The sequence below is a fragment of the Bison bison genome, unplaced genomic scaffold, assembly GCF_000754665.1.
Source record: "Bison bison bison isolate TAMUID 2011002044 unplaced genomic scaffold, Bison_UMD1.0 scf7180017860491, whole genome shotgun sequence".
NCBI classification, from domain to species: Eukaryota; Metazoa; Chordata; class Mammalia; order Artiodactyla; family Bovidae; genus Bison; species Bison bison.
In genome coordinates, this window is record NW_011491063.1 from 62,628 (window position 1) to 89,439 (window position 26,812).

A 26,812-nucleotide genomic window follows, 5' to 3' on the forward strand; every position below is an offset into this window, starting at 1 on the left:
CCCTGGCTGTGAAAGCATCAGGTCCTAACCACCAAGAAATTCCCAAGACACACATTTTCTTAATTGACTATTCTGACTCCGTCTTACTTTTGTCCTAGATTTTTCCTTCGTATATTATATTTTACTGGTGGTGGTGTCAGTCGTGTCTGACTCTTTGTGACCCCATGGACTATCAGATCAGATCAGATCAGATCAGTCGCTCAGTCGTGTCCAACTCTTTGCGACCCCATGAATCACAGCACGCCAGGCCTCCCTGTCCATCACAAACTCCTGGAGTTCACTGAGACTCATGTCCATCGAGTCAGTGATGCCATCCAGCCATCTCATCCTCTGTCGTCCCCTTATCCTCTTGCCCACAATCCCTCCCAGCATCAGAGTCTTTTCCAATGAGTCAACTCTTCCCATGAGGTGGCCAAAGTACTGGAGTTCTCTACAGTCCATGGAATTCTCCAGGCCAGAATACTGGAGTGAGTAGCCTTTCCCTTCTCCAGGGGATCTTCGCAACCCAGGGATCAAACCCAGGTCTCCTGCATTGCAGGCAGATTCTTTACTATCTGAGCCATGAGGGAAAACCAAGACTACTGGTGTGGGTAGCCTATCCCTTCTACAGGGGATCTTCCCAATCCAGGAATTGAACTGGGGTCTGCTGCATTGCAGGCAGATTCTTTACCAGCTGAGCTATCAGGGAAGCCCATTTTGTCTTATTAGAAGCCTTTGTATGTTGCCTTAAAATCTTGTGGGGACATGCAGGGTGTGGATAGATAGGCAAGTAAATAAATAAATAATATGATAGTATTATCTTTTTAAAACATTCTCCAAGAGAATATACTGGTAGATTTATTTCATTATGGTTTTTATATTAATTTTGTCAATTTTTATACAATTTTTAAGTGTTACAATCCATTCCATTTGCAGTTATTATGAAATATTGGGTAAATTCCCCGTGTTGTACAATTTATCCTTGTAGCCCATCTTACATTCAGTAGTTTGTACTTCCTATACCCCCCCCCATAGTGTACCTTACACCCCACCCCGGGTAGCCACTAGTTTCTTCTCTATATCTGTGAGTCTGCGCTTTTTTTTTTCTTTTGTTATATTCACTAGATTATATTCTAGTGAATATATATTATTTACCAGATTATATTCTACTGAATATATATTTTATTCCCTAGTGAATATATATATATTATATTCTAGTGAATATATATATTATTCCAGGTATAAGCAACAGTATTTTGTCTTTCTGTCTCATTTCACTTAGCATATTGTGATGGCATTATCTTTGTCCCTTACTAATTGAGGCTTGAAAGTCAAAGCCCTAACCTGGGAACCTGGAAATGTAGATGGGTTGATGAGAGTGATTTCACATTGATCGTCCATGACTCAATGTCGGCAGATAAATGTTCACAGTTCTCAGCCTAGTAGTCAAGATTCTGTGATCTGACCCAACCTACTTTTTCAAATTTTGTCTCCTGCTGTTCTTTCCACGTACCCTACAGTGTGGTCAAATTGAAAAACTCATGCCCTATATTTATCAGCTCTCTCTTGCTCATGCTGCTTCCTTCTACTTGAAATGCCCTTCTTTTGGTAAAAGATATTTGAAATCTATACAGTCTTCTTATTTTGGTGCAAATGCTATGTCTTCCATGAAGCCAACCCCAGTATCTCTCTTTTCTTCATTGCTGTCTCGTCCCTAACTACAGATCATCAAAAACAAACTCCCCTTTTTCAAAACTCCCAGAGCATCTGTTGTTTCTTGGTACTCACTATTTTTGACTTGTACTTCATCCATTAATGTATGTGAATTCTCCACTAAACTCTGAATGTCAGTGATCAACATTTTAATGCCCAGGTACTTATGTGCCAAACACACAGTAGGAGACGAACACTTTTCTGAGGTGAGGTTGAATGAAGGTCTTCCTCTTGTCTGGGGAATTTTGCTGAGCCTCATATTTGAGGACAATGAAAAGAAAAAATAAGTGAAAATGGAAGTGTTAGTTGCTCAGTCATGTCCAATTCTTTGCGACCCTATGGACTATAGACTGCCAGGCTGCTCTGTCCCTGGAATTCTCCAGACAAGAATACTGGAGTGGGTAGCCAATACTTTCTCCAAGGGATCTTCCCAAACCAGGGATTGAACCCAGGTCTCCTACATTGCAGGCAGATTCTTTACCATCTGAGCCACCAGGGAAGGACAATGAAAGGTAAGTGCCAATTTAATGTCAAGAGAGATGACTGCCATGTTGCTATCGTACCTACTAACAGGGATTCGTACTGGTCCTTCAGGGGCAAACAGGCCGTCCTCCATCCCCCAGGTACGTACAGACTGTACAAGAGAAAACCATGGAGATGATGAAGCGATTCCTTAATAGGAATTGTTAGGAGCAATAAGAACTGTGGTTTTAGTCTCAGCATCACAGCACAAATGAGCGCAAATCATAAGAACCACTGTAGGAAAAGTCCTGAAGTGGTGAGGGTGGAGATTAGCGCTCATTGTCCTACTTGTAATATCAAAGGGAAGAGAGAGGGGGCAGCAGTGAGAACACGTGCCACATCTGTCTAGTAGGTCAAGCAGAAGCTCTGTAAATTAGCCGGGCTTCCGGAGAAGGCAATGGCACCCCACTCCAGTACTCCTGCCTGGAAAATCCCATGGACGGAGGAGCCTGGTGGGCTGCAATCCATGGGGTCGCTAAGAGTCGGACACAACTGAGCAACTTCACTTTCACTTTTCACTTTCATGCATTGGAGAAGGAAATGGTAACCCACTCCAGTGTTCTTGCCTGGAGGATCCCAGGGATGGGGGAGCCTGGTGGGCCGCCGTCTATGGGGTCGCACAGAGTCGGACACGACTGAAGTGACTTAGCAGAGCAGTCTCAGAAGGAATTTGCCCAGTGGGGCAGTCAGCTGAGGTTACAGAGACCAGCAGAAGGAAACAGCTGTGTGATATGCACCACCAGAAGGCAGTTAATGAAAGGAATCCTGAGGGGTCAGAGAAGAGAGCACCACCTATGTAAGGGAGTGGTCTGGTTCAGACAATCCACAGGGAAGGTCTAAAGAACTCAGGAACTCACTAGTGAGCCCCATGCAAAGGGCCTGAGTTTAGATGCCTACCTTGTTAGAATACACTCGACAGGTGATAAGTACAATAGCCCCATTTAAGTAGAAAGTCCTGGGCTCTTGCTACTTGCATTCACCGAAGCAGGGTTGAAAGTAGCTGACACAAGGAAAACAGTTCATGGCCTTCTCTAACACTACCTACTCCAAGCCATGGATCAGGCTTCATTTGGAGAAGAAAACTTTGAATTGGATGAGAATATGAAATGTTAATTTATAATACCTGGACTTTTCACATCTAAAGATGAGATCATTTCAGTACCTGGAAATGATCAGGAAATGATCTGCCTATAGTATGACTGAACTCACAGGGATGGGAAAGTGATAGTGTTCAAAGGCAGAAAGTAAAAAGAGACCAAAAAAAAAGGTATTTCCACACTGTGTTTCTCACCTTCGTCGGTCTAGCTCATTTAGTCAGCCAGCTACACGTTTGTTGCATACTCATTGAATGAAGTGCTCTCGTTTGGAAAGAACACGATGCTTCTGAACTGTCAGCCTTCTTCTTAATCCCTCGGGAACAGTGGCCCTGCTCTGAGTCATCCCAACTCTCCCACTCGGCCTGCTCTGAGATGAGAGGCTGTTTCATAGGGTGAGCAACAGGTACCAGAGTCCACAGGCTCTTGCCATGGGAAACAGTAAAGTATACTCATCACCTTGAGAGTCAAATTCATGACCAAAATGAAAATTAAGTGTGCAAAAGCTCAAAACAACTTGCTTGAGGTCATCTGGCAAATCTGAGGCAAAGCGTCCACTCATATTTTTGAATTTCTAATCCAACAGTCTACTTGTACACAGTCTTCAGATTTTTTAAGTGCTCAACAAGCTAGTCAGTCATCTCAAAAAAACCAGCGAGGGGTGGGGGTAGTGCAATATCGTTCATCTTGTAATGAGTGCTTATCGGGTTCCGTGCTCTATGCTATACACTACGTGCACTGTGTTATCTAATCCTCACAACCCTGTGAGGACCTTTCACACGAATCAATTTTATGTGTGCATGCGTGCTCAGTCACTCGGTTGTGTCCGGTACTCTGTGGCCCCATGGACTGTAGCCTGCCAGGGTCCTCTGTCCATGGAATTTGACAGGCAAAAATACTGGAGTTGGTTGCATTCCCTTTTGGGGGATCTTCCAGAACCAGGGACTGAACCCACATCTCCTGTGTTTCCTGTAGCAGCAGGCAGATTCTCACTAAGTCACCTGGGAAGCCCCAGTGAATCAATGATTTATTTAGTAAGTAACTTGCCAAAGGTCACAGAGATAGGAAATGATGGAGGATGGCCATACTCTTCACTTTCATGCTTCTGCCTGCTAGCTTAGCTCTTGAAACCTCCTGGTACTCTCTTCTTTTTTATATCATTGTCCATGTTCACAAGAAAATCATGCAAATTGCTTAAAATATAGCCAACATTGTAGAAACAAATATACCCATCCATTTATCTGATTCAAAATTATCCAGGCATATGAATATTAATAACACTTAGTATTTTAATGGGCTATGAATAGATATTTCATTCCTAAGAATCAAAATTGATATTACTTATATCTCTGACACTGGTAAATTTTGTCACTGTGATGATGTAAAAAATGACTTCAATATCAGTTTCATGTTTTATGATGCTACATGAAATTCTCAAGGTTATTAATATCCTGCATTGCTGGATGTTTTATCTGTTATTTTTCATAACACTTCTATTGTTGAACAAGGAAAAAGAGATGAGTGTGTCATTCTTTTTCTTTACTCCCTGTTAAGGCAGTCACCTTTCTCACTTATTAAGAGTTAGTATCAAGCTTTGAGTTCCTTGATAGGAAATACTTTATCAGTGTCATCTCAAAAGAAAGAAATGAGCAATAGTTGCTGTGAGCCACACCTTGCTTTTGAGAGAATTCCACTAGAATAAAATGCTAGCATTTGTTCTCAAACATCAAAGGCCTTAGCAAAAATCTGGTTTCATGTCAATGAGAAGTATAGCCGAATAATGGAAAATGACCTTTGGGTTTTAAAGTTTTCCCTTCCTCAATTTCTTATACATTTTTTCTGTGTATAAGACATAAACCTACAAAGAACTCAGAATATGTTGACAATTTTATGAAATTAAGACCTATTTTCTATCAGACTATATAAATGTCAAGTCTGAGGACTGCAAGCCTCACCTTACTACCAACACCACTTTCAAAAAATTGATAGGTAATGAGGTCTGGTGGGCTTCTCAGGTGGTGCTACTGGTAAAGAATCTGTCTGCCAATGCAGGAGACACAAGAGACTCGGGGTTCAATCCCTGGGTTGGGAAGATCCCCTGAAGGAAGGCATGGCAACCCACTCCAGTATTCCTGCCTGGAGAATCCCATGAACAGAGGACCCTGGCAGGCTTCGGTCCATGGGTTCACAAAGAATCAGACACAACTGAAGTGAATGAGCACACACGCACACAGTGAGATCTGGGAGTTAAAGTGTCATTCTCAGAAGCTCTTATTTGTATGAGTACTTCTAGAATTTTATGGATAAATAAAAACAATATGGTTTACTTTGCTTAAGATCTTACTTGTTAAACAGACCATCAACGTAATGGCAACATCTTGCATGAGATACTGGTAATTCCCAAACAGTTGTAGTTGCTGAAAATGAAGAAAAGTAAAGATAAGTGAGGATTCTGACATCAAAACATCTTCACCATCCCCAACACTCTTCCTGAAACCAGTCAGGAAGCAAGTGTTATTTTCCTCCCCATTTTAGGAGGAAAGTGATTGACCTAAGCTCTTTAGCATCTCATTGGATAGAATAAAACCAAATCACTCTTTTTCCAATGTTTAACTTAATTCCATATAATTAATTGCAATGAGAATCAGTCAGTTGAGAAACACTCTCTTATTGGTTGGTCACAGTGATTTTGGCAGCTGCAGACTCAGCCTGGGTAGTTGAACTCTCAACAGAAGATATTAAACCTGAAAATTTTGCTAGGAACTTTACACTTAAAATTTGAAATCAAGGCTTCAAATCATTGAACAGGGTTTTCTCTCTGTCTTTATCCATGGGTTGAGTTCACATGATTCTCTTGAAACCCACTTACTTTCACGAACTGAACAAGTTCCCTACCCCAAGTAAGCCCATTGCAGACTTCATTCTGGTACACCTGCCTCTCTAAGGTTTGTGTAGACATAGAACTCCCTTTCAGTTTATACTGGAAGTATTTAAATAAACAAGTCCGCTAAGTACTCTGCAAGAACTTGCCTTGCAATACCTTTTGCAGACAGGTCAGTTTTTCTTCATAGCTGTTGACTGAGCACGAAGTCATAATCTGGCTCTATGCATATTACCAGATCACACTGATGCCAATGAAAATATTTCTGTCCCCTTAGAAAGTGAACTCAAGGCCAAGATGTTTCCAGGCGAAGGTTCTTGGAGAACACTCTTAACTTAGATCTAGACCATCAGAGTGAATGACTTGGAGTAGACTGTTTTCAATCAACTGTATCTATGGAGACTTTGGAACTGAAATTCTGATTTCTTAACTTTCAGAGAATGCAAATGGTTTCTGAGTTCTTCTCATCTTGCAATTCTTTCTCTGTCTTTTTTACATTTCCTTCTCATATTCTTTCCCCTCAGAATGGTAACATTATACATGCAGAGTGAGATGGAATAGGGAGAATTTTCAAAGGCAGCTTTACTTTATTTTGGGAGTTTTCAGAGAACTATGGAGGGTTTTAGAAATCAGTCAGCCTGACTTCCGGAGGCGGATAAAAGCTCAGCCAAGGGCAAGAACGAATTTGTTCTTAGAGACAGAAGTAGAACTTGAATCCAGGTTTCCTGGCTTCCAACCAATTTCTTCTCTCTATGCACCTGGTTGCCCCTTAGCCTCTATGTGCTTCTCACAATCATTAGCCCACCCGAGGCTGGAGTCCTGTGTTCCTCGCTTTCATCACTATGTCTCAGGAAGGCAGTAAATTAATTCTCCTTGCCCCAGTGTTCCCTGAGCCTGATGGATTATTTTACTGTAGACCAAGTTATGACTGACCTGATGCAGATTACTTTCAACCTATACATATTTCTTCCATATAGCTAGTTAATTTTTAGATGATTATTTTTATCATTTCATTTCAAAAGTCTTTTCCAAACATTTTTTACAGAATTGCTAATCCTTTACTAATGACATGTAGAGGTTCTGGGCAGGTTCAGAACTAAAGCTCTGGTATGGGAATCTTTCCAGTTTTTAGTCCTTCAAAGTCAAATTCAACAATTTCTCTCTCTTTTTAATCTCTTCTTAGTCTGCCAAAAATATTCCCCAGTTGGAGACTGATGCATTGCCTGCCGAGATATATTTAGGCTGCTCTGAAGCTCTCTCCATACTCTAAGTGAAGAAGTAGAGGCTTGAGGAGGTCAAGTGTCTCAGGTTATCTAGAGAAAAACAACACTGAGCCACATCTACTCATTTCTAGCTCTGTGTCTCATGCACAGTTATACCAAGTTCTCAAGTTTGCAGACATCTATTTTGAAAAAAGTAATTTATTTATAAAACATTAAGTCCCGTGTAGGAGCTGCACCCCCACCCAAAATAAACAGGGGATGTAAGTGCAATTAGAACTGGGAAGAAATTATTTTAGTTCATACCCAATAGAGCAGTGATGTGCCAATAAACTGGATTATGCCGTACATGGTCAAGTATTTAAATACCCCGAAGGATGAAACAAGAGCAGCTCGGCCTTCTCTGTTTAAGAAAAAATAAAAATAATCGGTTTTATACAATACATATCTCCCAGTCTCTTTAATATTTTCAAAGGAGCTCATTTTAATGGCCTGTTGATATATACTTGGACTTCCCTGGTGGCTCAGATGGTAAAGCGTCTGCCTACAATGTGGAAGACCTGGGTTCAATCCCTGGGTCAGGAAGATCTGGAGAAGGAAATGGCAACCCACTCCAGTATTCTTGCCTGGAAAACCCCTGGACAGAAGAACCTGGTAGGCTACAGTCCGTGGGGTCACAAAGAGTCGGATAAGACTGAGCAACTTCACTTTCTTTCTTTGATATATACATTCACTTCATCACTGATTCATCCTCTCAATGATTCATTTAACTATTCATTCACTCATTCTTTCCTTCAACCATCATCTCACCCATTGACTCTTAAGCTTGCTTTTACTTAAGGCTTATAAGATAGCAGCATTATGCTCAGAGTCACAGAGGATATAAATTAATCAGGCACAGTCCTTATTTTCAACAAGCTTCCAATGAATTAAGAAGATTATAAACACAATACACCATGACAAGGTGCAACATGTCAAGCATTGACTGGCTTGTGCTTCATTTCATCCTGGCAACACTTGCTCCTTGTGTATGTTTTAGAGTTCCTTAGACTCATGATGCTAAGGCGGTGCTCTCACATTATGAAAAAAGTAGATGTGATGCCAATATTTGAGATGAAATGGGCTTTGTTGGCTTCAGTACACCAGGAAGAACCCAGGATAATAATGGGAGCTGGTTTGGGAACACAAAGAGAAAAAGACAATTGTAAAAGTCACAGCATCAAAAGTAAATAGTTCCTAGTCAATAATATTGTAATAATTTTTTAATGTGTCAGATGGTTACCAGACTTACCATGGTGATCAGTTCATAATATACATATATGTTGAATCACTATGTTGTACATCTGAAATTAATGTAATGTATATCAACTATACTTCAATAAAAAAGGGAAAAGGTAAATATTCTTTAAAAAATTCTGTTTGAACAATTATTCTTCTAATTGAGTCTTAGGCTGCAGTCTGTGGGGTCGCTAAGAGTCGGACATGACTGAGCGACTTCACTTTCACTTTTCACTTTCATGCGTTGGAGAAGGAAATGGCTATCCACTCCAGTGTTCTTGCCTGGAGAATCCCAGGGACGGGGGAGCCTCATGGGCTGCCGTCTATGGGGTCGCACAGAGTCGGACACGACTGAAGCGACTTAGTGGCAGCAGCAGTAATGGATTATGTCAGGCCAAAGTAGCACATGTCGGGGGAGGGAGGAACTTGGCCAACAAGCACTCCTGCAGCCTCCTCTTGTCAAGGTAGAAGCGAAGAGTATATGGGAGGCGGCCCATATACTCTTGATTTCCAGTCCCCAGTGACATGGACACCTGTGCTGCTCAAAATTTTTCTACAGACCAGGGACATAAGAAGGAAAACCCAGAGAGCCAAAAACCACGCTGGGTCTTGGGCAAGATGAGAAGGTTCTGGTGGGAGATAGGCCAGGATACCTCAGGTCAGTGCTTTCCACCAGACTATGAGACACTACCTTTCTATTTTCAGCACAGAGGGGAGAGAGAAAACCAGTTGAGAAGGGGAAACCATGTGAAACCTAGATTGTTTTCTGACATAAACTTTGTGATTTCATCCTTTATTCTGCTGTTGTGTACATTTCCCAGAGAATAGACACCCAGATCAAAAAAAAAAAAAGTGCAAAAATCCAAAGTGGTAAAGCGTAAAGAATGTTTGCAAGGCCTCCACAATGGCTGCTCTTCCTAATGGATGTGAATTTTAAGTGGTTCATTCATTTACTTAATGCATTCCACAAACGTTCATCGAAGGCTCTGATGTGTCATGGGAGGCACAACGACATAGAAATTAATAAGGCATAGTCCTTGCCCTAAAGGACTTGAACTATAACAAGCCAATCATGTTTCAAAGAATAATAATGGGAACCTGTAGACCCATGTACCTAAAACTGCACATTATCGCTCCTCTAAAGGATATTTTCTCAGGACTAGGCAGGCATCAAGAATAGCAAGGGTAAATTCAGCATAACAGAGCTGAACTCTGTATTTTTATGAATTTGTGAAGTATAAAAGAAGAGGGTTTCTATCATGAAGACTTACTAAGCCATCTGCCACTAGAGAAAATTTTGCATCCTGACTTGTATTTTAAAACAACATATTGCAATCATAAATGCATCACACAACTTGCATGAGAAAGAGCATCTGAAAGTGCTACTGCCTTTTGGATGAATCAAGTATGCACTTGGCACAACCGTCCAGGAGTTTGAATCCCCTCTGTGATGCCTCCACACCTGGTGTTCCAGCCTCACCTCCACAGTTCCCATCTGAGAAATCTTCCAGCTCAGTTTAGCAATCAGGCCCCTGCACTCTCCAATGAAAGCCCCATTTCTAAACATGGCTCTCCATTTCCTTTATCTGGAATTCCCTCCACCTCCTTAGTGTTTCCATACATCCCATTTATCGTTCAAATTACAACCTACCTCTGAAACTGTCCCTCCTAGCTTGAGTTATCATTTCGAACTACTGGCATATGACTGTATTGTTTGGACATTCATTTATGGAAAGCTAATTTATTGAGCACCTCTCATTCCTTAGGCAGAAGATTCTGTGTTAGGCGACTATATCTACATACATCTTTCTATACCCCCTACTGGAATGTGAGTCCTCCAGGGAAAAGTTCTGTCTCATTTTTAATACACCACATTTTCAAGAACAATATTTAAAAAGAGCCACATGAGTGAGGTGAGTGTCCTGGGCACTCTTGTTTTGTAGTCACCATGACACAAAGCGGGTTAAGACAATAATGATAGTAAAGGTAGGTGCAGTCATTTTGGATATCCACTAATCTGTATTTTGGAGACATATTACTACTAGGAGAAGGCTATGTGGTAGAGAATTCCTCTTCTGCTTCTTCTCCATCCCCAGCTCCTGAGAGAAAGGTTCCAGTAAGCATCCAACATAAAAAACTAAAGGAGAGGAGAAGTGAGATATACAGTTGGCTTTAAAATATCAACACTAGCATTCACAGCCATGTATTCTTTAAAACTCAGCAAAAGTCACCTTTTTGTTGATTTTATCAGCATTCTTAGGCAGCACTCACAGCCCCCTCCCCTTAATTGGTTCTCAGCAGCACTTCAGCCAAGTTTCTGCTGTGACATTTGTCACTTTCAATTAGAGTTGAATTCCACCTGGAGCCAAACAGTGAGCCAGAGGGTCAAAGGACAGAAGGGGAAGAGGTAGCTTACTTGATGAGATGAGGCACACACTCGATGTTGGTTGTTTTTGAGGTGAAAGGGGAGGCCACAGATGCCTCCTGCTCTGACAGCGAAATGCCCGCATGAGCCATTTTCAAAGCCTAGAATGATAAATCCATGTTATACCCATGACTCCTCAGACCAGGCTCTAACTGTTCAAACACCCCAAGGCTAGTTTTCACATTATAGAGTTGATAGTATTGTACCCTTCCACCACTGGATCTCTGTTTAGGCTGCCCCTCCACCTGGGTACATGAAGGTACCAATTAAAGAGGCACCAACAATGACTCAGTGGTAGAAGAAGGTGGGTGTGTGTGTGTGTGTGTGTGTGTTGGTTGAGGGGATGTAGACAGGCTAAGAAAGTGGAAGGACTCATTTGAGAAGTTGATTAAAAAGATGACAGCGTTTGGATGGACCTGTGTAGAGGCCTTTACCATCACAGTTTTATACTTAACAGGTCATCTTCATGAACTAGGGGAAAAATTATCTAATGCCCACCTTCCCCCAGGCTGCCTGATCCAGCCAACCAGCTAACTTCTGGGATGAAATTTGGGACATAGAGCACCTTCGCTGGAGGCAGGGACCAGATTACACTCATCAGAGAATCATTCCAAGGTATATGATGTCTCACTGAAATAAGGACTAAATCTTTTCTCATCAAGACTGAAAACTGCTCAGAGAGTGCCCCAAGCAGACAGCAGCCAATGAGCAGGCCAGCCAGCCCCTAATCCTACAAGAAGTGTATGAACATAAAATGAGATTTTGTATTTCTGTACTGCTATAGAACTTGCAAAGTTCCTGGTAACCATGGCCAGTATACACAAAGTTCATGTTCAATGAATATTAGAATATTTCCTTCTTCCTCATTTTTCCCTTGGTACTTTGTACCTCTACCATGTAATTTAGGACCATCTGCTTTATATATTAGGATTAGTTTTATGCATGATTTTTTTCCCCACCAGGTAATGAACTTTTCAGAGGCAGAGACTATGTCCTATATAACATCTGATTTATTTGTTTTGTTTTAAATTCCACATAATTAGTGAGAATGTGTACTCACCCTAGATTTGAAGAACAGACTAACAGCTAGCTCCTTCTCACAAAGTATGAAGCAGAAAAATTCATAACTGCTATCTAAGTGTGAGCTTAGTTTATCTCAGAACTTTGAAGAAAATATTTAAGAAAAAAATAAAACAAATACCCAGACCTTAAGTATACAATAGGCTTTAGAAATACGAAATGATTCTCTTCATTACTTCTCCCACAAATTGGCTCCCAAAATATTTTCTGACATACATAAATCTTCAAGTAAGCTACTATTTCAACTGTATCTTTGAAACTCAGATTATTAAACACGTACTGCCTTCTACTGTATCAGAGAAGTCATCTGCTGAGAATCTTGTAATTTCAGTTTGCTACTGTATGTAATAACCAAATAATTTGGTTTATGATTTTTCTGAGTGTGAAAATTTGGGAGTAAATCCAGATTGTATAAAGTAACCCTGGTGGAGAATTTGGCAGGAATACGATTTACACATAATTCAAACCTTTATCATCAGTTTCAAATTTTTCCTTCACTAAGCCTTTACCAGCTGTATGACTTTAGGCAAAAAAAGGGAAAAAAAAAAAAAAGAATTTACCTCCATGAGGCTCATTTCCTTATTTATAACAGGAGAGATTTAAACCACCTAGTCTTGTAAAGTCCCTTTTGGGTCTGAAATATGGGAGCCTCTGTAGCCTTTCTTTGTCTTTATTATTCTAAAAGTTGCCAGAAAACAGCTGAAGTGACTCATCTTACTTTACTCTTCACCACATCCAACCCATACTCTGGTAGAAATGAATATAAACATCAAAATGACTAAGTGATGTGGTTGTTGGCAGAAGGGTGAAGAGTCAGACCACAGGGGACGTGGGGTCCTCAGGAGGAATATCAATGCACCCCCTGCGTTAGAAGAAGTAATTTCTACTCACCCCACAGTCATTAGCTCCATCTCCACACATGCCTACATAATAACTGTGAGGGAAAGGATAAGAAACATTAATAGCTTAATGCCTCACTTGAGTAATTTCCATCACCACTAACATGCATGATGTGTGTGGGTGTGTGTGTTTGTGTGTGTGTATGTGTCTCTGGAGCACATGTAGAATCAAGCTGAAGGAAAGTAACTTGGAGAGAAATATTCCCAGAGGAATAAAGCTCTGGTATATTGTTTCAATCAATCACATGGAAATCATGGCAATACTGCCAAGGACATCCACAAAGATGATCACACACTTCAGAAGAAGTCCTGTTGGATTCTGTCCACCAAGGCCAAGCTGAAGTGAGTACTGTCATAATCAGTGTTTCTCACACCCTAATGCACAGATCATAACCTAGTCCATCTGTGTTTTGGTTGCTCACTGCTGCTGAAAGTTTAGCATGTAGACACTAGGAGAAGAAACATTTGGGAAATGGTTTAACAGATAACAACTAGAGATGTATGTACATATTCTAGATGCATCTTGGAGTGAAAATAAGATAACATGCTTCCCATCTATACCAGTGTGATGTGCAGGCACAACTGTATAAAGAGAAAAGTAAATTTTAAACCTGTTACTAAAGGAGTTTCTGGTGTGAGACACACTAAGTGTGTAAATAATACATTGGAGGTATTGATTAATGGCAATATTACTACAGGCTCAGTGGTAACTTGCCAGAAACACATGAAATGATACAATATAGGGGAAAATGAAATTCTCAGAGAATTTCCTTATTATTAGTTGACATAAAAAATGGCCATCTTTATAGGTCAAATATGGCCAAATGTAAACAAATTTGTAGGTTCAAACTACTCTTTGGTAAGTATATATGAAAATCACACGGTAAACATTTGTTTGTGCTGATGTACGCATCAAGACTATACATTTGCTGAAAATGGCTTCTTTTCTTCAGGCATAAAGTACATATTTAGTCTTTATATCACAGGAGGAATCTTACATCTTCTAGTGTTGTCTGAATAAAGAATAAATTCTGAATGAAGAGCAAGATCTGGAAATTGAGAGGATAACTTATTCTGAGATAGCATATATCATCCTGAATTGATTTTTCTTTAGGGGAATACAGCTTTTCAAAAGTAAGCATTTAAGTTGGCAACATTTCTCAAGTATTTGAGAAGGGCAAAATTACTTTCTTCAGCCAATATCATATAATGACCATGTAAGTAAAATAATCATTTTAGACACTGGTTACTAACCCAGCCTCAAGGCATTATGGGAGTTAATAGGCAGTTTTGGAAATGTCCCTAAGAATGCTTAGGCAACAAAAAATAATAGTCAAAAGTAGTCTCTTGAGTTTACCTACTGCTTATCAGCAATTATTTAAAGTTTTACTACTCTTCATTCCTTACTTAACTTTCTAGAAATCTGAGTCCAGAAGCTGTAACCTTCCCAGCAAGTAATAGGTAGGTCTGGTCTCAAAAAGAACCATTTCACTTTCATGTGACTTGGTCATCTGTATTTTTGAAGGAGATATGAAAGAACTTTTTCCTTTTTTTAATTTTTGCCTCTATACCTAAAACAGTAAAAATATAATTTCTTCTCTTTCCTGGAAGATCTGAAATTGTTTACATATCTTCTAATGGACCAATCTCAAATAATTCCAGGTGATAACTCACACGCTTCCTCATTTTTTTCCCCCATTCTAAGCTGTACAGAATGCTGTTGTTTCTAGTCTCTGTATCCAAGCAGGGGGATCTTCCTTTATGATAAGCCCTACCAGCCACAGAAGGAATGTTCTTTGGGGCAGACAGCTTCTAAAATGGCCCACCTTCTGGAATTCATGAGGTTATCTAATGCCTTCCTTTGAGTGTGGACCAACCGAGTGATTTGCTTCTAATGAAAGGAGTAAAGTGACAGCTTAGGATGTCATTTCTAAGATGAAGATATAAAAAATAGTCATCTCTCTTCTCTCTCTCTGACTCCTCTTGCTTGCTAACTCTCACTGGAGCTAGCCGATACTCTGTGAGCATCGCTATGAAATCACCTCATGGCAAGGAAACAAGTGTGGCTTGTGCCCAACAATGAGTACAAAATTTAGACTCTTAGCCCAACTTTCCACAAGGAACTGAATCTTGCCAAGGACACCTGGGGTGAGGCTGGTGGCAGATCCTTCCCCACCAAGTGCTGAGATGACTGCAGGACTGGTCGACACCTGATGACCCCTTGAAGGGGACCTAGAGCCAGAAGACTCAGCTAAGCATACCTGAATTCCTGACCCACAGTAATGTAAAAAAAAATAAATGGTGTTATTATAAACCACTGTGTCTTGGGGATAATTTGTTACACTGCAATTGATAACAAATATACCCTCCTTTCATGCACTAAAACCTACTTTAATTTCTGAAATTCTTCAACTAGGCTAGATTTCTGCCCAGGGGACATTCTTGCAAAAATCGTTCCATTCACCAGAATCTAAAGAGAAAAATAACAATTGAAATAAGATTAGAACAAAGAACACTTTATGGTAAGGGGAGGGAGGTGGGAGGGGGGTTCAGGATGGGGAACATGGGTATACCTATGGCGGATTCATGTTGATGTATGGCAAAACCAATACAATATTGTAAAGTAATTAGCCTCCAATTAAAATAAATAAATTTATATTAAAAAAAATAAAAGAAGAGGCTTGAAAAATTACTCCTGGCCACCATTCTAATATAGCATTGGGTGATATAACATCAGACCAAATATCAGGAAAGGGCAAAAGGGGGATTTAACAGTTTAATATTTAACTTTCACTTTTGGTTCTCCATCACAAGTCTGTTACTTTGTTCCCAATCATTTTTCCAAGATGGGATAAGCTCTAATGAATAATAGTAACTGAAAAGCAGAGGAGTATGTAAGATAAAAATGCTTAGGCAACTACAGTTCTTTTCATTAAGCACCATCTCCACAATTGCGGAGGAAGGAGCAATAGATTGGGAGTTGAGAATCAAGGTGCTATTACAGCTCTGTCCCAGACCGTGACGACCTTAGGCGAATGACAGTGTCTCTGAGTCTCAGCTCTCCCATCTCTTCAATGAGGAACTGCACTAACAGCTTTCTAGACACCGTGGGGTCTAGACTCTATGGTCCTCGACTGGAAAGGTGACAGGACTTTCAAGACACTGCTAACAGACGGCTGCTGCCGCTCTGCTTGTTTCCCTCCCACCAATGGACCACTCTGCACAGCACTATTTTAAAATAGACACACAGCGACAAGATAACAAATGATCTTGAAAATAAACCATAAAGCCTTTGTTTCCTCCTGCTGTAATTTAAGAATCCAGACAGGAATGGGAATAGAGCTCAGCCTGACATGAGTTAGTGGCTTTCAGAGAAAAGCAAATTCCAAAAGACAGGCTGCGTGTTTGGGACTATCTGTAGGTTCCCTCTGCTGGGGAGGCAGGGAAGAGGCAAACTGGGATTGGACTGGCCACGGGGGGCTGGGCGAGGGGCAACACCAGCCTCAGGCTCTGAATAGGAGGCCTTGGGCCCGGGGACGTGTGATGAGTGGTATAAGAGGAGTGATGAAGGGAGACCTCTTGAAGAGACAGTGCTCCCTGTGAGGGTGTTTATTTCCTAATTCTGAGATAACCTTGCTAAGCATCGCCTTCACTGTTCTCTTACCCTTTTTTATCTCACTAATTTGAGGAGCAAAACGAAACATGTCATTTCTCCAGTACTTACTTTTGGAAGCAAGCTGTTGAAATGCTGCAGTATCACTTGGTATGATTTCCCACTCATTGCAAAATGGTAACAGCTCCCTTTTTCTTCAACAGGCACTGAACTGTTTCCAATGTTGATATGGGTGTCCTAAAATCAAAAGGGCATTATTTCTACCTTGGCTCTTAAGGATGTTGCTGTTTTCCTACATTTTATGGAAGGAAGTGTATTCAAGTTACGCAAGAGTGTGAGGACCAACAAATATATAATGTAGAATTTGCCCACAGAACTTAGACTCATATAAAGAAGACACTCAAAATGTTCCCCCAAAATTAAATGAACAGAGATTACTTTGGCAATATGAGGCTCTGGATCCTAGTCTGGGAGATAATATGTGTGATGTCAGGCTACTGAGGAAATCATTCCAAGGTTCCAATGAGTGACTCCAGAGAAGAAGAGGAAACAGTCTTCCCTTCTGTTCCTTCTCCTCATACAACCTTTTGTTTCCTAAGATCTCTTACCATTCATTCAGAAATCATGCCCGGATTTTTTCCCTGTAAAATAGGTGGACCCTTTCTTCAGAGCCTAACCTGACCTCTGCCAACACTTCCCTCAAGGTGCCCAGATCCCTTCCACCTTGTGTCCCTGAACCTTATTATTATTATTATTCTGGATGCACTATGCATGGCAGTTGGAATCTTAGTTCCCCAACCAGGGACTGAACCCATGTCCCCTGCACTGGGAGCACAGAGTCTTCACCATTGGCCTGCCAGGGAAGTGTTTGGACTCTTTATTAAAAATTAATGAAAATCTGTGTCCTGTAATAAATTATAATGGAAAAATATGAAAAAAGAGTATATATGTATAACTGAATCACTTTGCTATATAGCAGAAACTAACAACACTGTAAATCAACTATACCTCATTAAAATACATTTTAAAAAATATACCATCCTTATTTAAAAATCTGTATATGTACATGCAAACTAATTTTTATTGAAATATGTTAGGCACTTTTAAAAAATTAGTGAGGATCTGAGTTTCGTCACACAGTGCAGTTGAGGCAATACATGTAGTTGCTGAGGCAAGTGAGTTTAGAAGGAAATCAGCACCAGAAATCCACTGAAAGCAGAGAGCGAGCTGTCATCTTTCACAACCCACACAATGGATTTGAGCCAAGTTAACACACCTCTTCGCAGGGTAGGGGCAGGGCCACTCCATACAGCTGTGTAGCTTGTGTGCTGCACAAAGAAATACTCGACACTGAACAATCTGAAGGGCTGGTCAGCCTGAAGGAAGGGAGCTTTTTGTAGTTTATCACCCTGAGGACCATCTCTTTGAATTCACACAAAGGCAGAGGCGACCCATTTAGTAATGAAACGTCAGGCTGCAGCCCATTCTCTTCACAAGAAAGAGCCGTCCTGGGGGAAGTGCACAGGAAACTCGCTACCTAGAGAAGCCTGACATCTGTTCACGTCAGTTTACCAGTCCAGGACAATCTAAATGACCATGAATTAAGGGAGCAGGGATCAAACAGACCAAACTTGATTCCCTGCTCTGCAGCTTACCTCTCTAGGCCTCAGTTGTCTCTTTTGTAAAAGGAATACTTTGCTCAACTGTGTAGGGTAACTGAGGGTCAGATGGGAACTATGATGTGAGTCAGTGAGTCTCAGCCACATCTGTACACTGGAATCACTAGGCGAAGGACTCAGTTCCCAGCCCAGAGATTCTCACTGAATCTCTAGTTTTAGCCTTGGAAGCTTGAAAACGCTTCTGGGTAATTTCTACATGAAGTCAAGGCTGAGGAGTGTCAGTGGAAATGCTAAAAGCTTTGCAAACTGTAAAACTCTGGGCAGATGGGAGGGATTACTACTGTGATGACTTCTAATGCTGAGAGAGAGGGCTGCCCAGGGTCAGGGCTGTATTGCGTCAGCCTCGGTCCATGGAGCAGCTTTCTGAAATTCACTCACATTCTTTCCAGGCCCATTCTCCTGGTTCTCCACCAGCTGCCAGGTCACAGAAGCAGGGGCGAACTCTTCAGGTTCGTTGGCTTCAACAAGGATCACTTGGCTCCCTCGAGGAATCATTTCAGAATTCTTTGCAACGGTAATGGCTGTTTGAAGGTTGTCACCTAGATGACAAAGAAGGTGGACGTGATTTGTGTAGAAACCTCTCAGCATCCAGGACTGAACACTCCCTCCTCTGAGTGACCATACTGTGTTGTTGGTGCTCTTTGGGGGCATTTAACACTTTCTGCATTTTTTCATAATGTTTTATCAAGCCTGTCTGTTCCTAGTGGTCAAACATTATGTCTACCTCTCCCTTTCATCCTAGCATCAAGTCCATGAACATCACATATTTCCAAAATATGCACTAATGAGTAAATAAATGTTCAAGTGCTTTATAGCTCATCCTCAAGAGACTGACAATTTTCAGCGGTGAAGTTATAGGCGTGGTCTGATAACATAAACCTATTCTTGGGATCTGGATTCCAATTAAGTTAAAGAAAAAAAAAGCACTTAGGATCAGCCATGTTGAATTTAATCATCACAAACCATGCCTACCCCACCTCCCTGAAGGACGGTCTCACCCCTTTACACAGAGGTCTCACTGGGGTTCTTCATGAGAACCCCGTTCTTATCTTTCAATATCTGCTGTGAGCCTATTGGCCCTGAACAAACCCTGGGTAGGAACAGAGGGCCTTAGGCAAAAAGAATGAGACGTGGCCCTTGCCTTCAAAGCTCACAGTCATTGAGGGGAGCTCCCCAAGTTCCCAGGTAACTGGAGCAGAGGGTAACAATCTCGATGGCAAAGCATCGTTCCTCCTGCCTCAGCCACAGGAACTCACTCAGCTCACATGGTCTTTTGCTTATGCCTAGGATGGGTTTAATTTGTTAGGCTTCCAGAAACGCATACCAGTGATCATCACAGTCCTGATGCGGGCCTCACTCAGCTCCTTCAAGACTGGTTTGGTTTCCTTTTTCAAGCGATTCTCCATTATGAGAAGTCCCAGAAATGTTAACTCGGACTCCACATGTTCTCTTTGGGTTTGGGAGAAAGTCAATATTAAAGCATATCCATATAGTCTCAACACTTGGATTTATTTCTTTTTAAAATTTCTAAGTTTTATCAATGTCATACATGCACAGGTTTAACAAATCAGAAAGAATCCAAAAGTTCATAATAAAGAAAACCTATAGCCCTTGTCTTCACAGCACCTTCCTCCTTCTCCTTCTCAGATGTGACCACTTCTATGTCTTTTAGCTGCTCTTTCCATGTTTTTCAACTCCATTCTTTTAAAACAATGTATTCATCTTTCAATTCTTCTGTTGGTTTTTAAAATTTTTTGTTAGTCATATATATTTTAAATTTGTAAGCATATAAGCAGTTTAAAATTTGTAAGTATATAATCTGACATGTAAGCATGTATTTTTAAATTTGTAAGCATTTTAGTTTAGTAGACATTTATTAAGTACATACTGAATACCAGATATTATAGTACTAGTTGAATATGGAATCATTTATTTCAGCCTCCATCTGTTGCCTCCAGTAAATACATGAATGGCATCAGTCAAGAATTTAGTTTTCAGAATTTGAAATTGGAGGCTTGGAGTCTAACTGTGTTCCATTAGTTATGTGAGACTTCTCCTCGAAAATAAATCTCAGGTGTTTTTTAGAAAGTAAATTTGGGGGCCAAGAGCTCTTTCTTGATCCTCTATTGTTCCTTTTTCTGTGCAGAGTGGAGTTACAATTGCAGGGAGAAGCGGGAGGAGAGGGAGACCTAGGGAACCGATCTCTGTGCCTGCTCTCAGCTCATCCCCTGTGTTCAGGGTCCACCTTCCATGAGCTGTGCTGTGCTCAGTTGCTCAGTTGTATCCAACTCTTTGTGACCCCATGGGCTGTAGCCCACCAGGCTCCTCTGTCCATAGGGATTCTCCAGGCAAGAATACTGGAGTGAGTTGCCACTCCCTTCTCTAGGGCATCTTCCCAACCCAGGAATCGAACCTAAGTCTCCTGCACTGCAGGCGGATTCTTCACCATCTGAGCCACCAGGGAAGCCCAAGAATACTGGAGTGAGTAGCTTAACTCTTCTCCAGGGGAATCTTCCCAACCCAGGGATTGAACTAGGGTCTCCTGCATTGCAGGTGGATTCCTTACCAGCTGAGCTACCAGGGAAGCCCCTACTTTCCATAGAACATGACATACCAGAGGCTCATCCTCTCAGGTTCTACAGGGTGAACCAACTTTACTCTTGGAATCTCTCTCTCTCTCTGGCATGATGTAGGCTACAGTTTCTTCTATCCTGCTGATTCAGCTACCACTCTTCCAGTTACTTTACAACTTATAGAAATTTGTAGAAATCTCTCATCTACACGTATTGCTTCTTTAGTTTTCTTTGATACTATTTCTTTTCTATTATGTTAGTAGGACTTGGGAGGGAAATGATCACATGGTCAGTAAACTTCTTTAAGAGAAAGAATAGAGTTGAATCTCTTGATAAGAAATAATTCATCCTTGGATAAGAATACATTGAAGAAACATCTCTCTGGAGTAGAGAGTGAGTAGCTACATCCTCCATTCAAAAGTCTAGTCACTAAATCACTACTTTAGATCTTACATTAGGCACGTTGGTGAACACTCAGATAATCAAATATGAATTCTGCCATTGTGATCTCAGAGAATATTATAATTCCCATCATTTAGCTTCATGACTTTCTATTAAATATTGGATTAATGTTCTTATTAACTAGAACTGAAAGAAAGATCCCAAAATCTTCTCATCAATTTATTCTATTTTGGATCTCTGTTTTATGACTTCCCTTGTTCACTGCTTCAGGTACTTGGGCCTCTCAGGATTCTACAACATTCCAGCAAAATCCTGCATCAAGGCCTTTGCATTATCCACTGTTCCTATTGTCTGCAGTGCTTTGCCCTGGATATCTGTATGCCTTACTCCCTTACTTTTACTCAGATCTCTGTTCAAATGTTACCTCCTTGGAGGACTTCCCTGATCACCCTATGTGAAGTACCACCCTCCTGTCATTTAAAAAATCCTTTTAACCTGCTTTATTTTTCCTGCAGGGCATTTATCACTGCCTGACCATATGTTATAGATTAACTTTATTATTTGTTTCCCCCAAGTAGGATATAAGCCTTGAGAAGGCAAGGATTTGATTTTATTCACTTCTGAATACTCAGTGCCTTGAGGGACATCTAATAATAGCCAAGCTTAATAGAAATGGGCTAAACTCGTGAAAGGGTGAGTGTTATTAAGGAATTTTCTTCTGTTTTTGTCTTTTTTTCCCTAAGCCATCCTAAGAAATTCTTCTACTTCCTCATTATGATGCCAGCTTTTTAAACATTTTTAATTTTCCTAATTGGAAACCTCTCCTAAATATAATTTGACTCTAAAAAAAAAATCCTATTCTTTTACCCTGTTTGAAAATAATAACTATATTCTAGGAAGCATGATAAATAGTCTCCTGATATTCTTTGGGAAAACCTGAGATGGTTGGAAATCTAGCACATTTATCCTCATTTTGTGTTATATTTATAATAATGTCTATCTCACTGGTAGTTTTTAAATGAGAATATCACATTCACATCCATATATATAGCAGCTGGGTAGTGGCTACATTCCACTTCAAGCAAAATACATCTTGTCTTCACATATGACCTTAACTTTCATTAAAATTTGTATCTTGAAAAATTACAAAATCCTATGTTATGAGTCTTTATGTTTGCTCAAGAATAGCTGACACCTTGAATACTAAACCTGAGAGTACCATTTCAAAATGAGCTTTGTGGTTCTATTTAGAAGATTAAAATGTCATGACTGAAAGACTCATTAGAGATCATCTAATAGCACATCTTATAGTTGGGGGAAATAGACACAGTGTAAGGAAGGGATGTGATTATTGATTATATTAGAGTAGATGGACTTATTGTAAATAGTAACACATTACATCTATGCAGATGGGCAGATAATTTTAAAAAATTGTATTAAGTGAGGACCTCTCTGTCAGCAAAACAAAATCAAAGATGAGTAACGTACATGATCTCTTATTCAATTTGCCACAGTATTTCTTTACTCTTTTGTCATAAACAATTCAAAAACAACCTTTAAGAACTGCAAAACTTAGAAAGAAAAAATAATTTACAGATTACCCTCTGCAGAAGACAACTTACCCCTTGAATGTAATAAAGAATACTGAATTCTATTTCATATAAGGAACTCAATTTGCACTCACAGCTTTGAGGGGGTATACTACTGATTCCTGAAAGAAATCAAGTCTAAAAATTTATGGAGGTCATTCAAAGTGACAACTGTATTCTCTGAACCCCATTTTTCTAGGGGACCCCTAATCCGTCAGCCACATGATGCTCCATGGTTGAAGAGGGGTTGGTTGTTTTGAGTGGGATGATGGGACATTGGTCAGAGATAACTCAGTGACATCTGAGAGTCAGGAGATCTCAACTGCCATCCTTGTTCATCACCAGCCTGCACTGTGGCTTGAGCAAGTCCTCCCCAATGTGGCTCAGAGTTGCCCCTCTCCAAAGCAAGGCGTTAGATGAGTCATTCTCCATCTCTAAGAGGTTTCCTGGTGATTTGGCTTCCATCCATTCATCTCCAGGGCTCATTCTCTTCACGCACACAGAGCCTGCCCTGGTGCCAATTTCTGAGCTCCCTACCTGGTTAAACTTTGCACTTCTGAAAGCTTCTCCATCTTCAAGACTTTGTGGGCAAGGGCAATGACACGGAAGCCTTGCACTGTATAATTTCTTAGCTCCTTTGGGAAATTCTTGGGCACTGCCAAGAGAGAAAAGAGAGGTAAGCACAGGTCCCACTAAAGGTGGCTCAACTCCTAAACAAAATTCTGGATAGTCACAGTGCTTTGTTTTAACTTTCCCTCCATAAAAATGCTTTAATAGAAACACTATGGGGATTTCCCTGGTGGTCCAATGGTTAAGACTTCACCTTCCAATGTTTGGGGCCGAGGGTGTGGGTTCAGTCCCTGGCCAGGGAGCTAAGATCCCATATGCCGCTCACCAAAAAAATCGAAATATGAAACAGAAGCACTATTGTAACAAATTCAACAAAGACTTTAAAAATGGTGCACATTAAAAAAATATTTTAAAAAATAGGAACACTATAACTTCAGTTAAAGGCCACAAACAACTTCATCAGTATGTTTTTCTTATAATCTAACAGAAATAAATGCCAAAGATGTACTGATCATCAACTGGGTGTCACATACATTAGCTGAGTTCAGTAAAGACAGACCTCAGGACCATCTACCCAGATGAAATGAGGTACTGGAGAAGGTAATGGCACCCCACTCCAGTACTCTTGCCTGGAAAATCCCATGGACGGAGGAGCCTGGTGGGCTATAGTCCATGGGGTCGCTAAGAGTCAGATACGACTGAGCAACTTCACTTTCACTTTTCAGTTTCATGCATTGGAGAAGGAAATGGCAACCCACTCCAGTGTTCTTGCCTGGAGAATCCCAGGGACGGGGGAGCCTGGTGGGCTGCCGTCTCTGGGGTTGCACAAAGTTGGACACAACTGAAGCGACTTAGCAGTAGCAGCAGGCCAAATCTATCCCATTCTTGTTTTTGTAATTAAAGTTTTATTGGAACACAGCCATACCTGTTTGTTTGTTACCTATGGCTGCTTTCAGGTTACAATGGCAGGGTTGAGCAGTTGAGCCAGAGATGGTGTAGCCTGCAAGGCCTAAAATATTTATTACTTGTCTCTTTGCAGAAACGTTTGCCAATTTAGATAATGGATGACACAGTGCCAACCTTTGTGTGTTTCGATGTGATAATCATAACTAAGGTTAATATGTCTATAAAATTTGTATGGTTTATGTATGTATGGTTATATAAAAATATTAGGGAAAAGAATAGCATAATAAGTGTAGTAGCTTAGGTTCTAGTCTCCACTGTGCTGCCAGCTAGCTTTCTCACCTTGGGCATTTTAAGTCTCTCTTCTGCATCTCAATTTTCCCATCCATAAAATGAAGAGGTTATAGATGTCTATGCTCCCACTCAGCACAGACTTTCTATAATTCTAAAATATCAATAATTCTGGAGGTGATCTATTTCAAGGAAGCTGCTAACACTCTATTTCTTAAACACAAGAAGAAAAAAGAAATCACTGAATATGATATTATCATATGTCAAGGATCAGAAGTTAGGACAATAAGAAGAATTAGACTGACCAGACAAATAAGCAGTGGCAAATGACACCTAAAAAAAGTAACAGCCAACTATAGACCAACAGTCTGTAAAGGATGGAGTTAATGGGAGCTATGAGGAAGATCAATGTCAGAAAAATAGAAGGAATTATTTTAAAAAACAACTCCAAGTAGAGAAAGAAGTGAAAGCAATCATTTGCCAATTCTTAAAATTCTATGCACAAGCTGATGGCTATCAGCAATTGTAAGGAGAATATAGATGAAAATCAGGAGAAAAAAAGGCCAATTTTATCCAAATGAACTCATTTGAATGCAGCAATATTCTTACAAATCTGGATTGCAGCTTAGAGAGTACATGTTTATAAGATGAAGAAACAATACAAATCAGCTTAAAATCTGGCCCAGAAAGATGAAATTGCTGTGAAAATGATCAGTTACCTTGCTCTAATACCACCTAATTTACTCTAATCACTTTTTTTTCCCCTAAAAGATTTATTGTCTTTATATTCTCCTCCCACTGATCTGAGACACCATAAGTGGTTCCAGCTCCCAGGAGGTGGGTGACAGAGCATCCCTGTTTGGAGAATGAGTCTGGTGTTCAGACCTGTCTCTTTGGTTCCTTCTGAACGCTACTCATTCTCACCGTCCCTGGTCCTCTGACCCCCGTGTAGTTTCCTGATTTGTCCCGATGCTTGTTTCACATCTCCTTCTCTAATGCCACAGTGTGGTTGGGCTTTTCTGGCAAGACCAGAGTCTGATATTTACTCTCTGTTTCTCTGCTTTGAAATGATCACCTCTGCCTTAGCAGATCTGCTGGGCCCACTTGCCACCTACCTAGAAAACAACCACCTCCATGTTCATTGATTTAGGCTGGTTTTCTCTGTCTGAGTTTTAAGTATTTTCACCTCCTGAAAGGGGGAAGTGCCAGTTAGTACCTGTTTCAGGTCTGCAGAACCGAGCCAGCATCTCCGGGGCTCCCTTCATGTAGACATGGAAGTGATCCTCCCCCGCCAGCTGAGCAACCACAGACATCCTCTGCAGGCTGGAGGAAAATGGAAACTGACGCAGGACGATGATGGCTTCCACTGGACTCTAAGTGCACAAAGAGAGAGGAGCTTAAGAAGCTATTAAGGAAGATTTAGCAGATGTACACCAACAAATAATCTTTACTCTGCAGTGAGCCCAGGGACGTGAGGTGGTATATTGTCACAACATTGATATTTTTCTAGCCGCATCTCATCAAGTTGTCTGGTCTACAAAGCCCTTTCCCCTGGGGGCCTGAGAAATCCTAATCATCTTCCAGGCCAAGCTCATAGGTCACCTTCTCTGCGGTACTTCTCTCTCAGCAACGCTACTCACTCCCACCTCTGGACTCCTGCTGCTCTTTCTTCAGCTGTTATTCTCGCACTTGGTGCACTGTATTGCATTTGTTTGCACTGGTATTGATTTTTCTATCAGTCCATGTATTCCTCCAGCACAGAACACAACATGTCTAGTTTTGAAGTCACTTTATCTCTTAGCACCTAGCACAGAGCTTGAGTATACATAGGTATTTTGTGAGTGTTTGTTGAATAAACTAACGAACAAATTTAGGAATGAAGGAATGAGCAAACCAACAGTACACACAGTTAGGATAAGACAAAATAATAGGAATATAAAAACATATAAAAGGCAGGGGAATTTCACCAGTTTTAAGGGGAACGATTTATATAATTTAAAGAAGCAAACTATACCTGACTGGCTTTTGGTCCTGGCTTTATTATTACATTTGAATCTGATATTCCAAGTTCACAGTAGTCTGCATTGCAATCTTCGATTAT

General features: G+C 40.6%; 1 protein-coding gene across 1 annotated transcript in view; it reads right to left on the bottom strand.

Annotated features, from left to right (window-relative positions):
• Positions 1–26,812, bottom strand: part of ATP13A5 (ATPase type 13A5) — a gene marked incomplete at its 5' end in the record, with an annotated part of 96,885 nt that overhangs the window by 19,687 nt on the left and 50,386 nt on the right. Inside the window, 11 exons of the mRNA XM_010832243.1 lie at positions 5,653–5,725; positions 7,716–7,812; positions 11,104–11,213; positions 13,084–13,126; positions 15,482–15,561; positions 16,816–16,941; positions 18,762–18,922; positions 19,708–19,832; positions 23,485–23,602; positions 25,928–26,084; positions 26,726–26,812. Coding sequence (XP_010830545.1) covers positions 5,653–5,725; positions 7,716–7,812; positions 11,104–11,213; positions 13,084–13,126; positions 15,482–15,561; positions 16,816–16,941; positions 18,762–18,922; positions 19,708–19,832; positions 23,485–23,602; positions 25,928–26,084; positions 26,726–26,812 — 1,177 coding nt within the window. The remainder of the gene's footprint in view (positions 1–5,652; positions 5,726–7,715; positions 7,813–11,103; positions 11,214–13,083; positions 13,127–15,481; positions 15,562–16,815; positions 16,942–18,761; positions 18,923–19,707; positions 19,833–23,484; positions 23,603–25,927; positions 26,085–26,725) is intronic.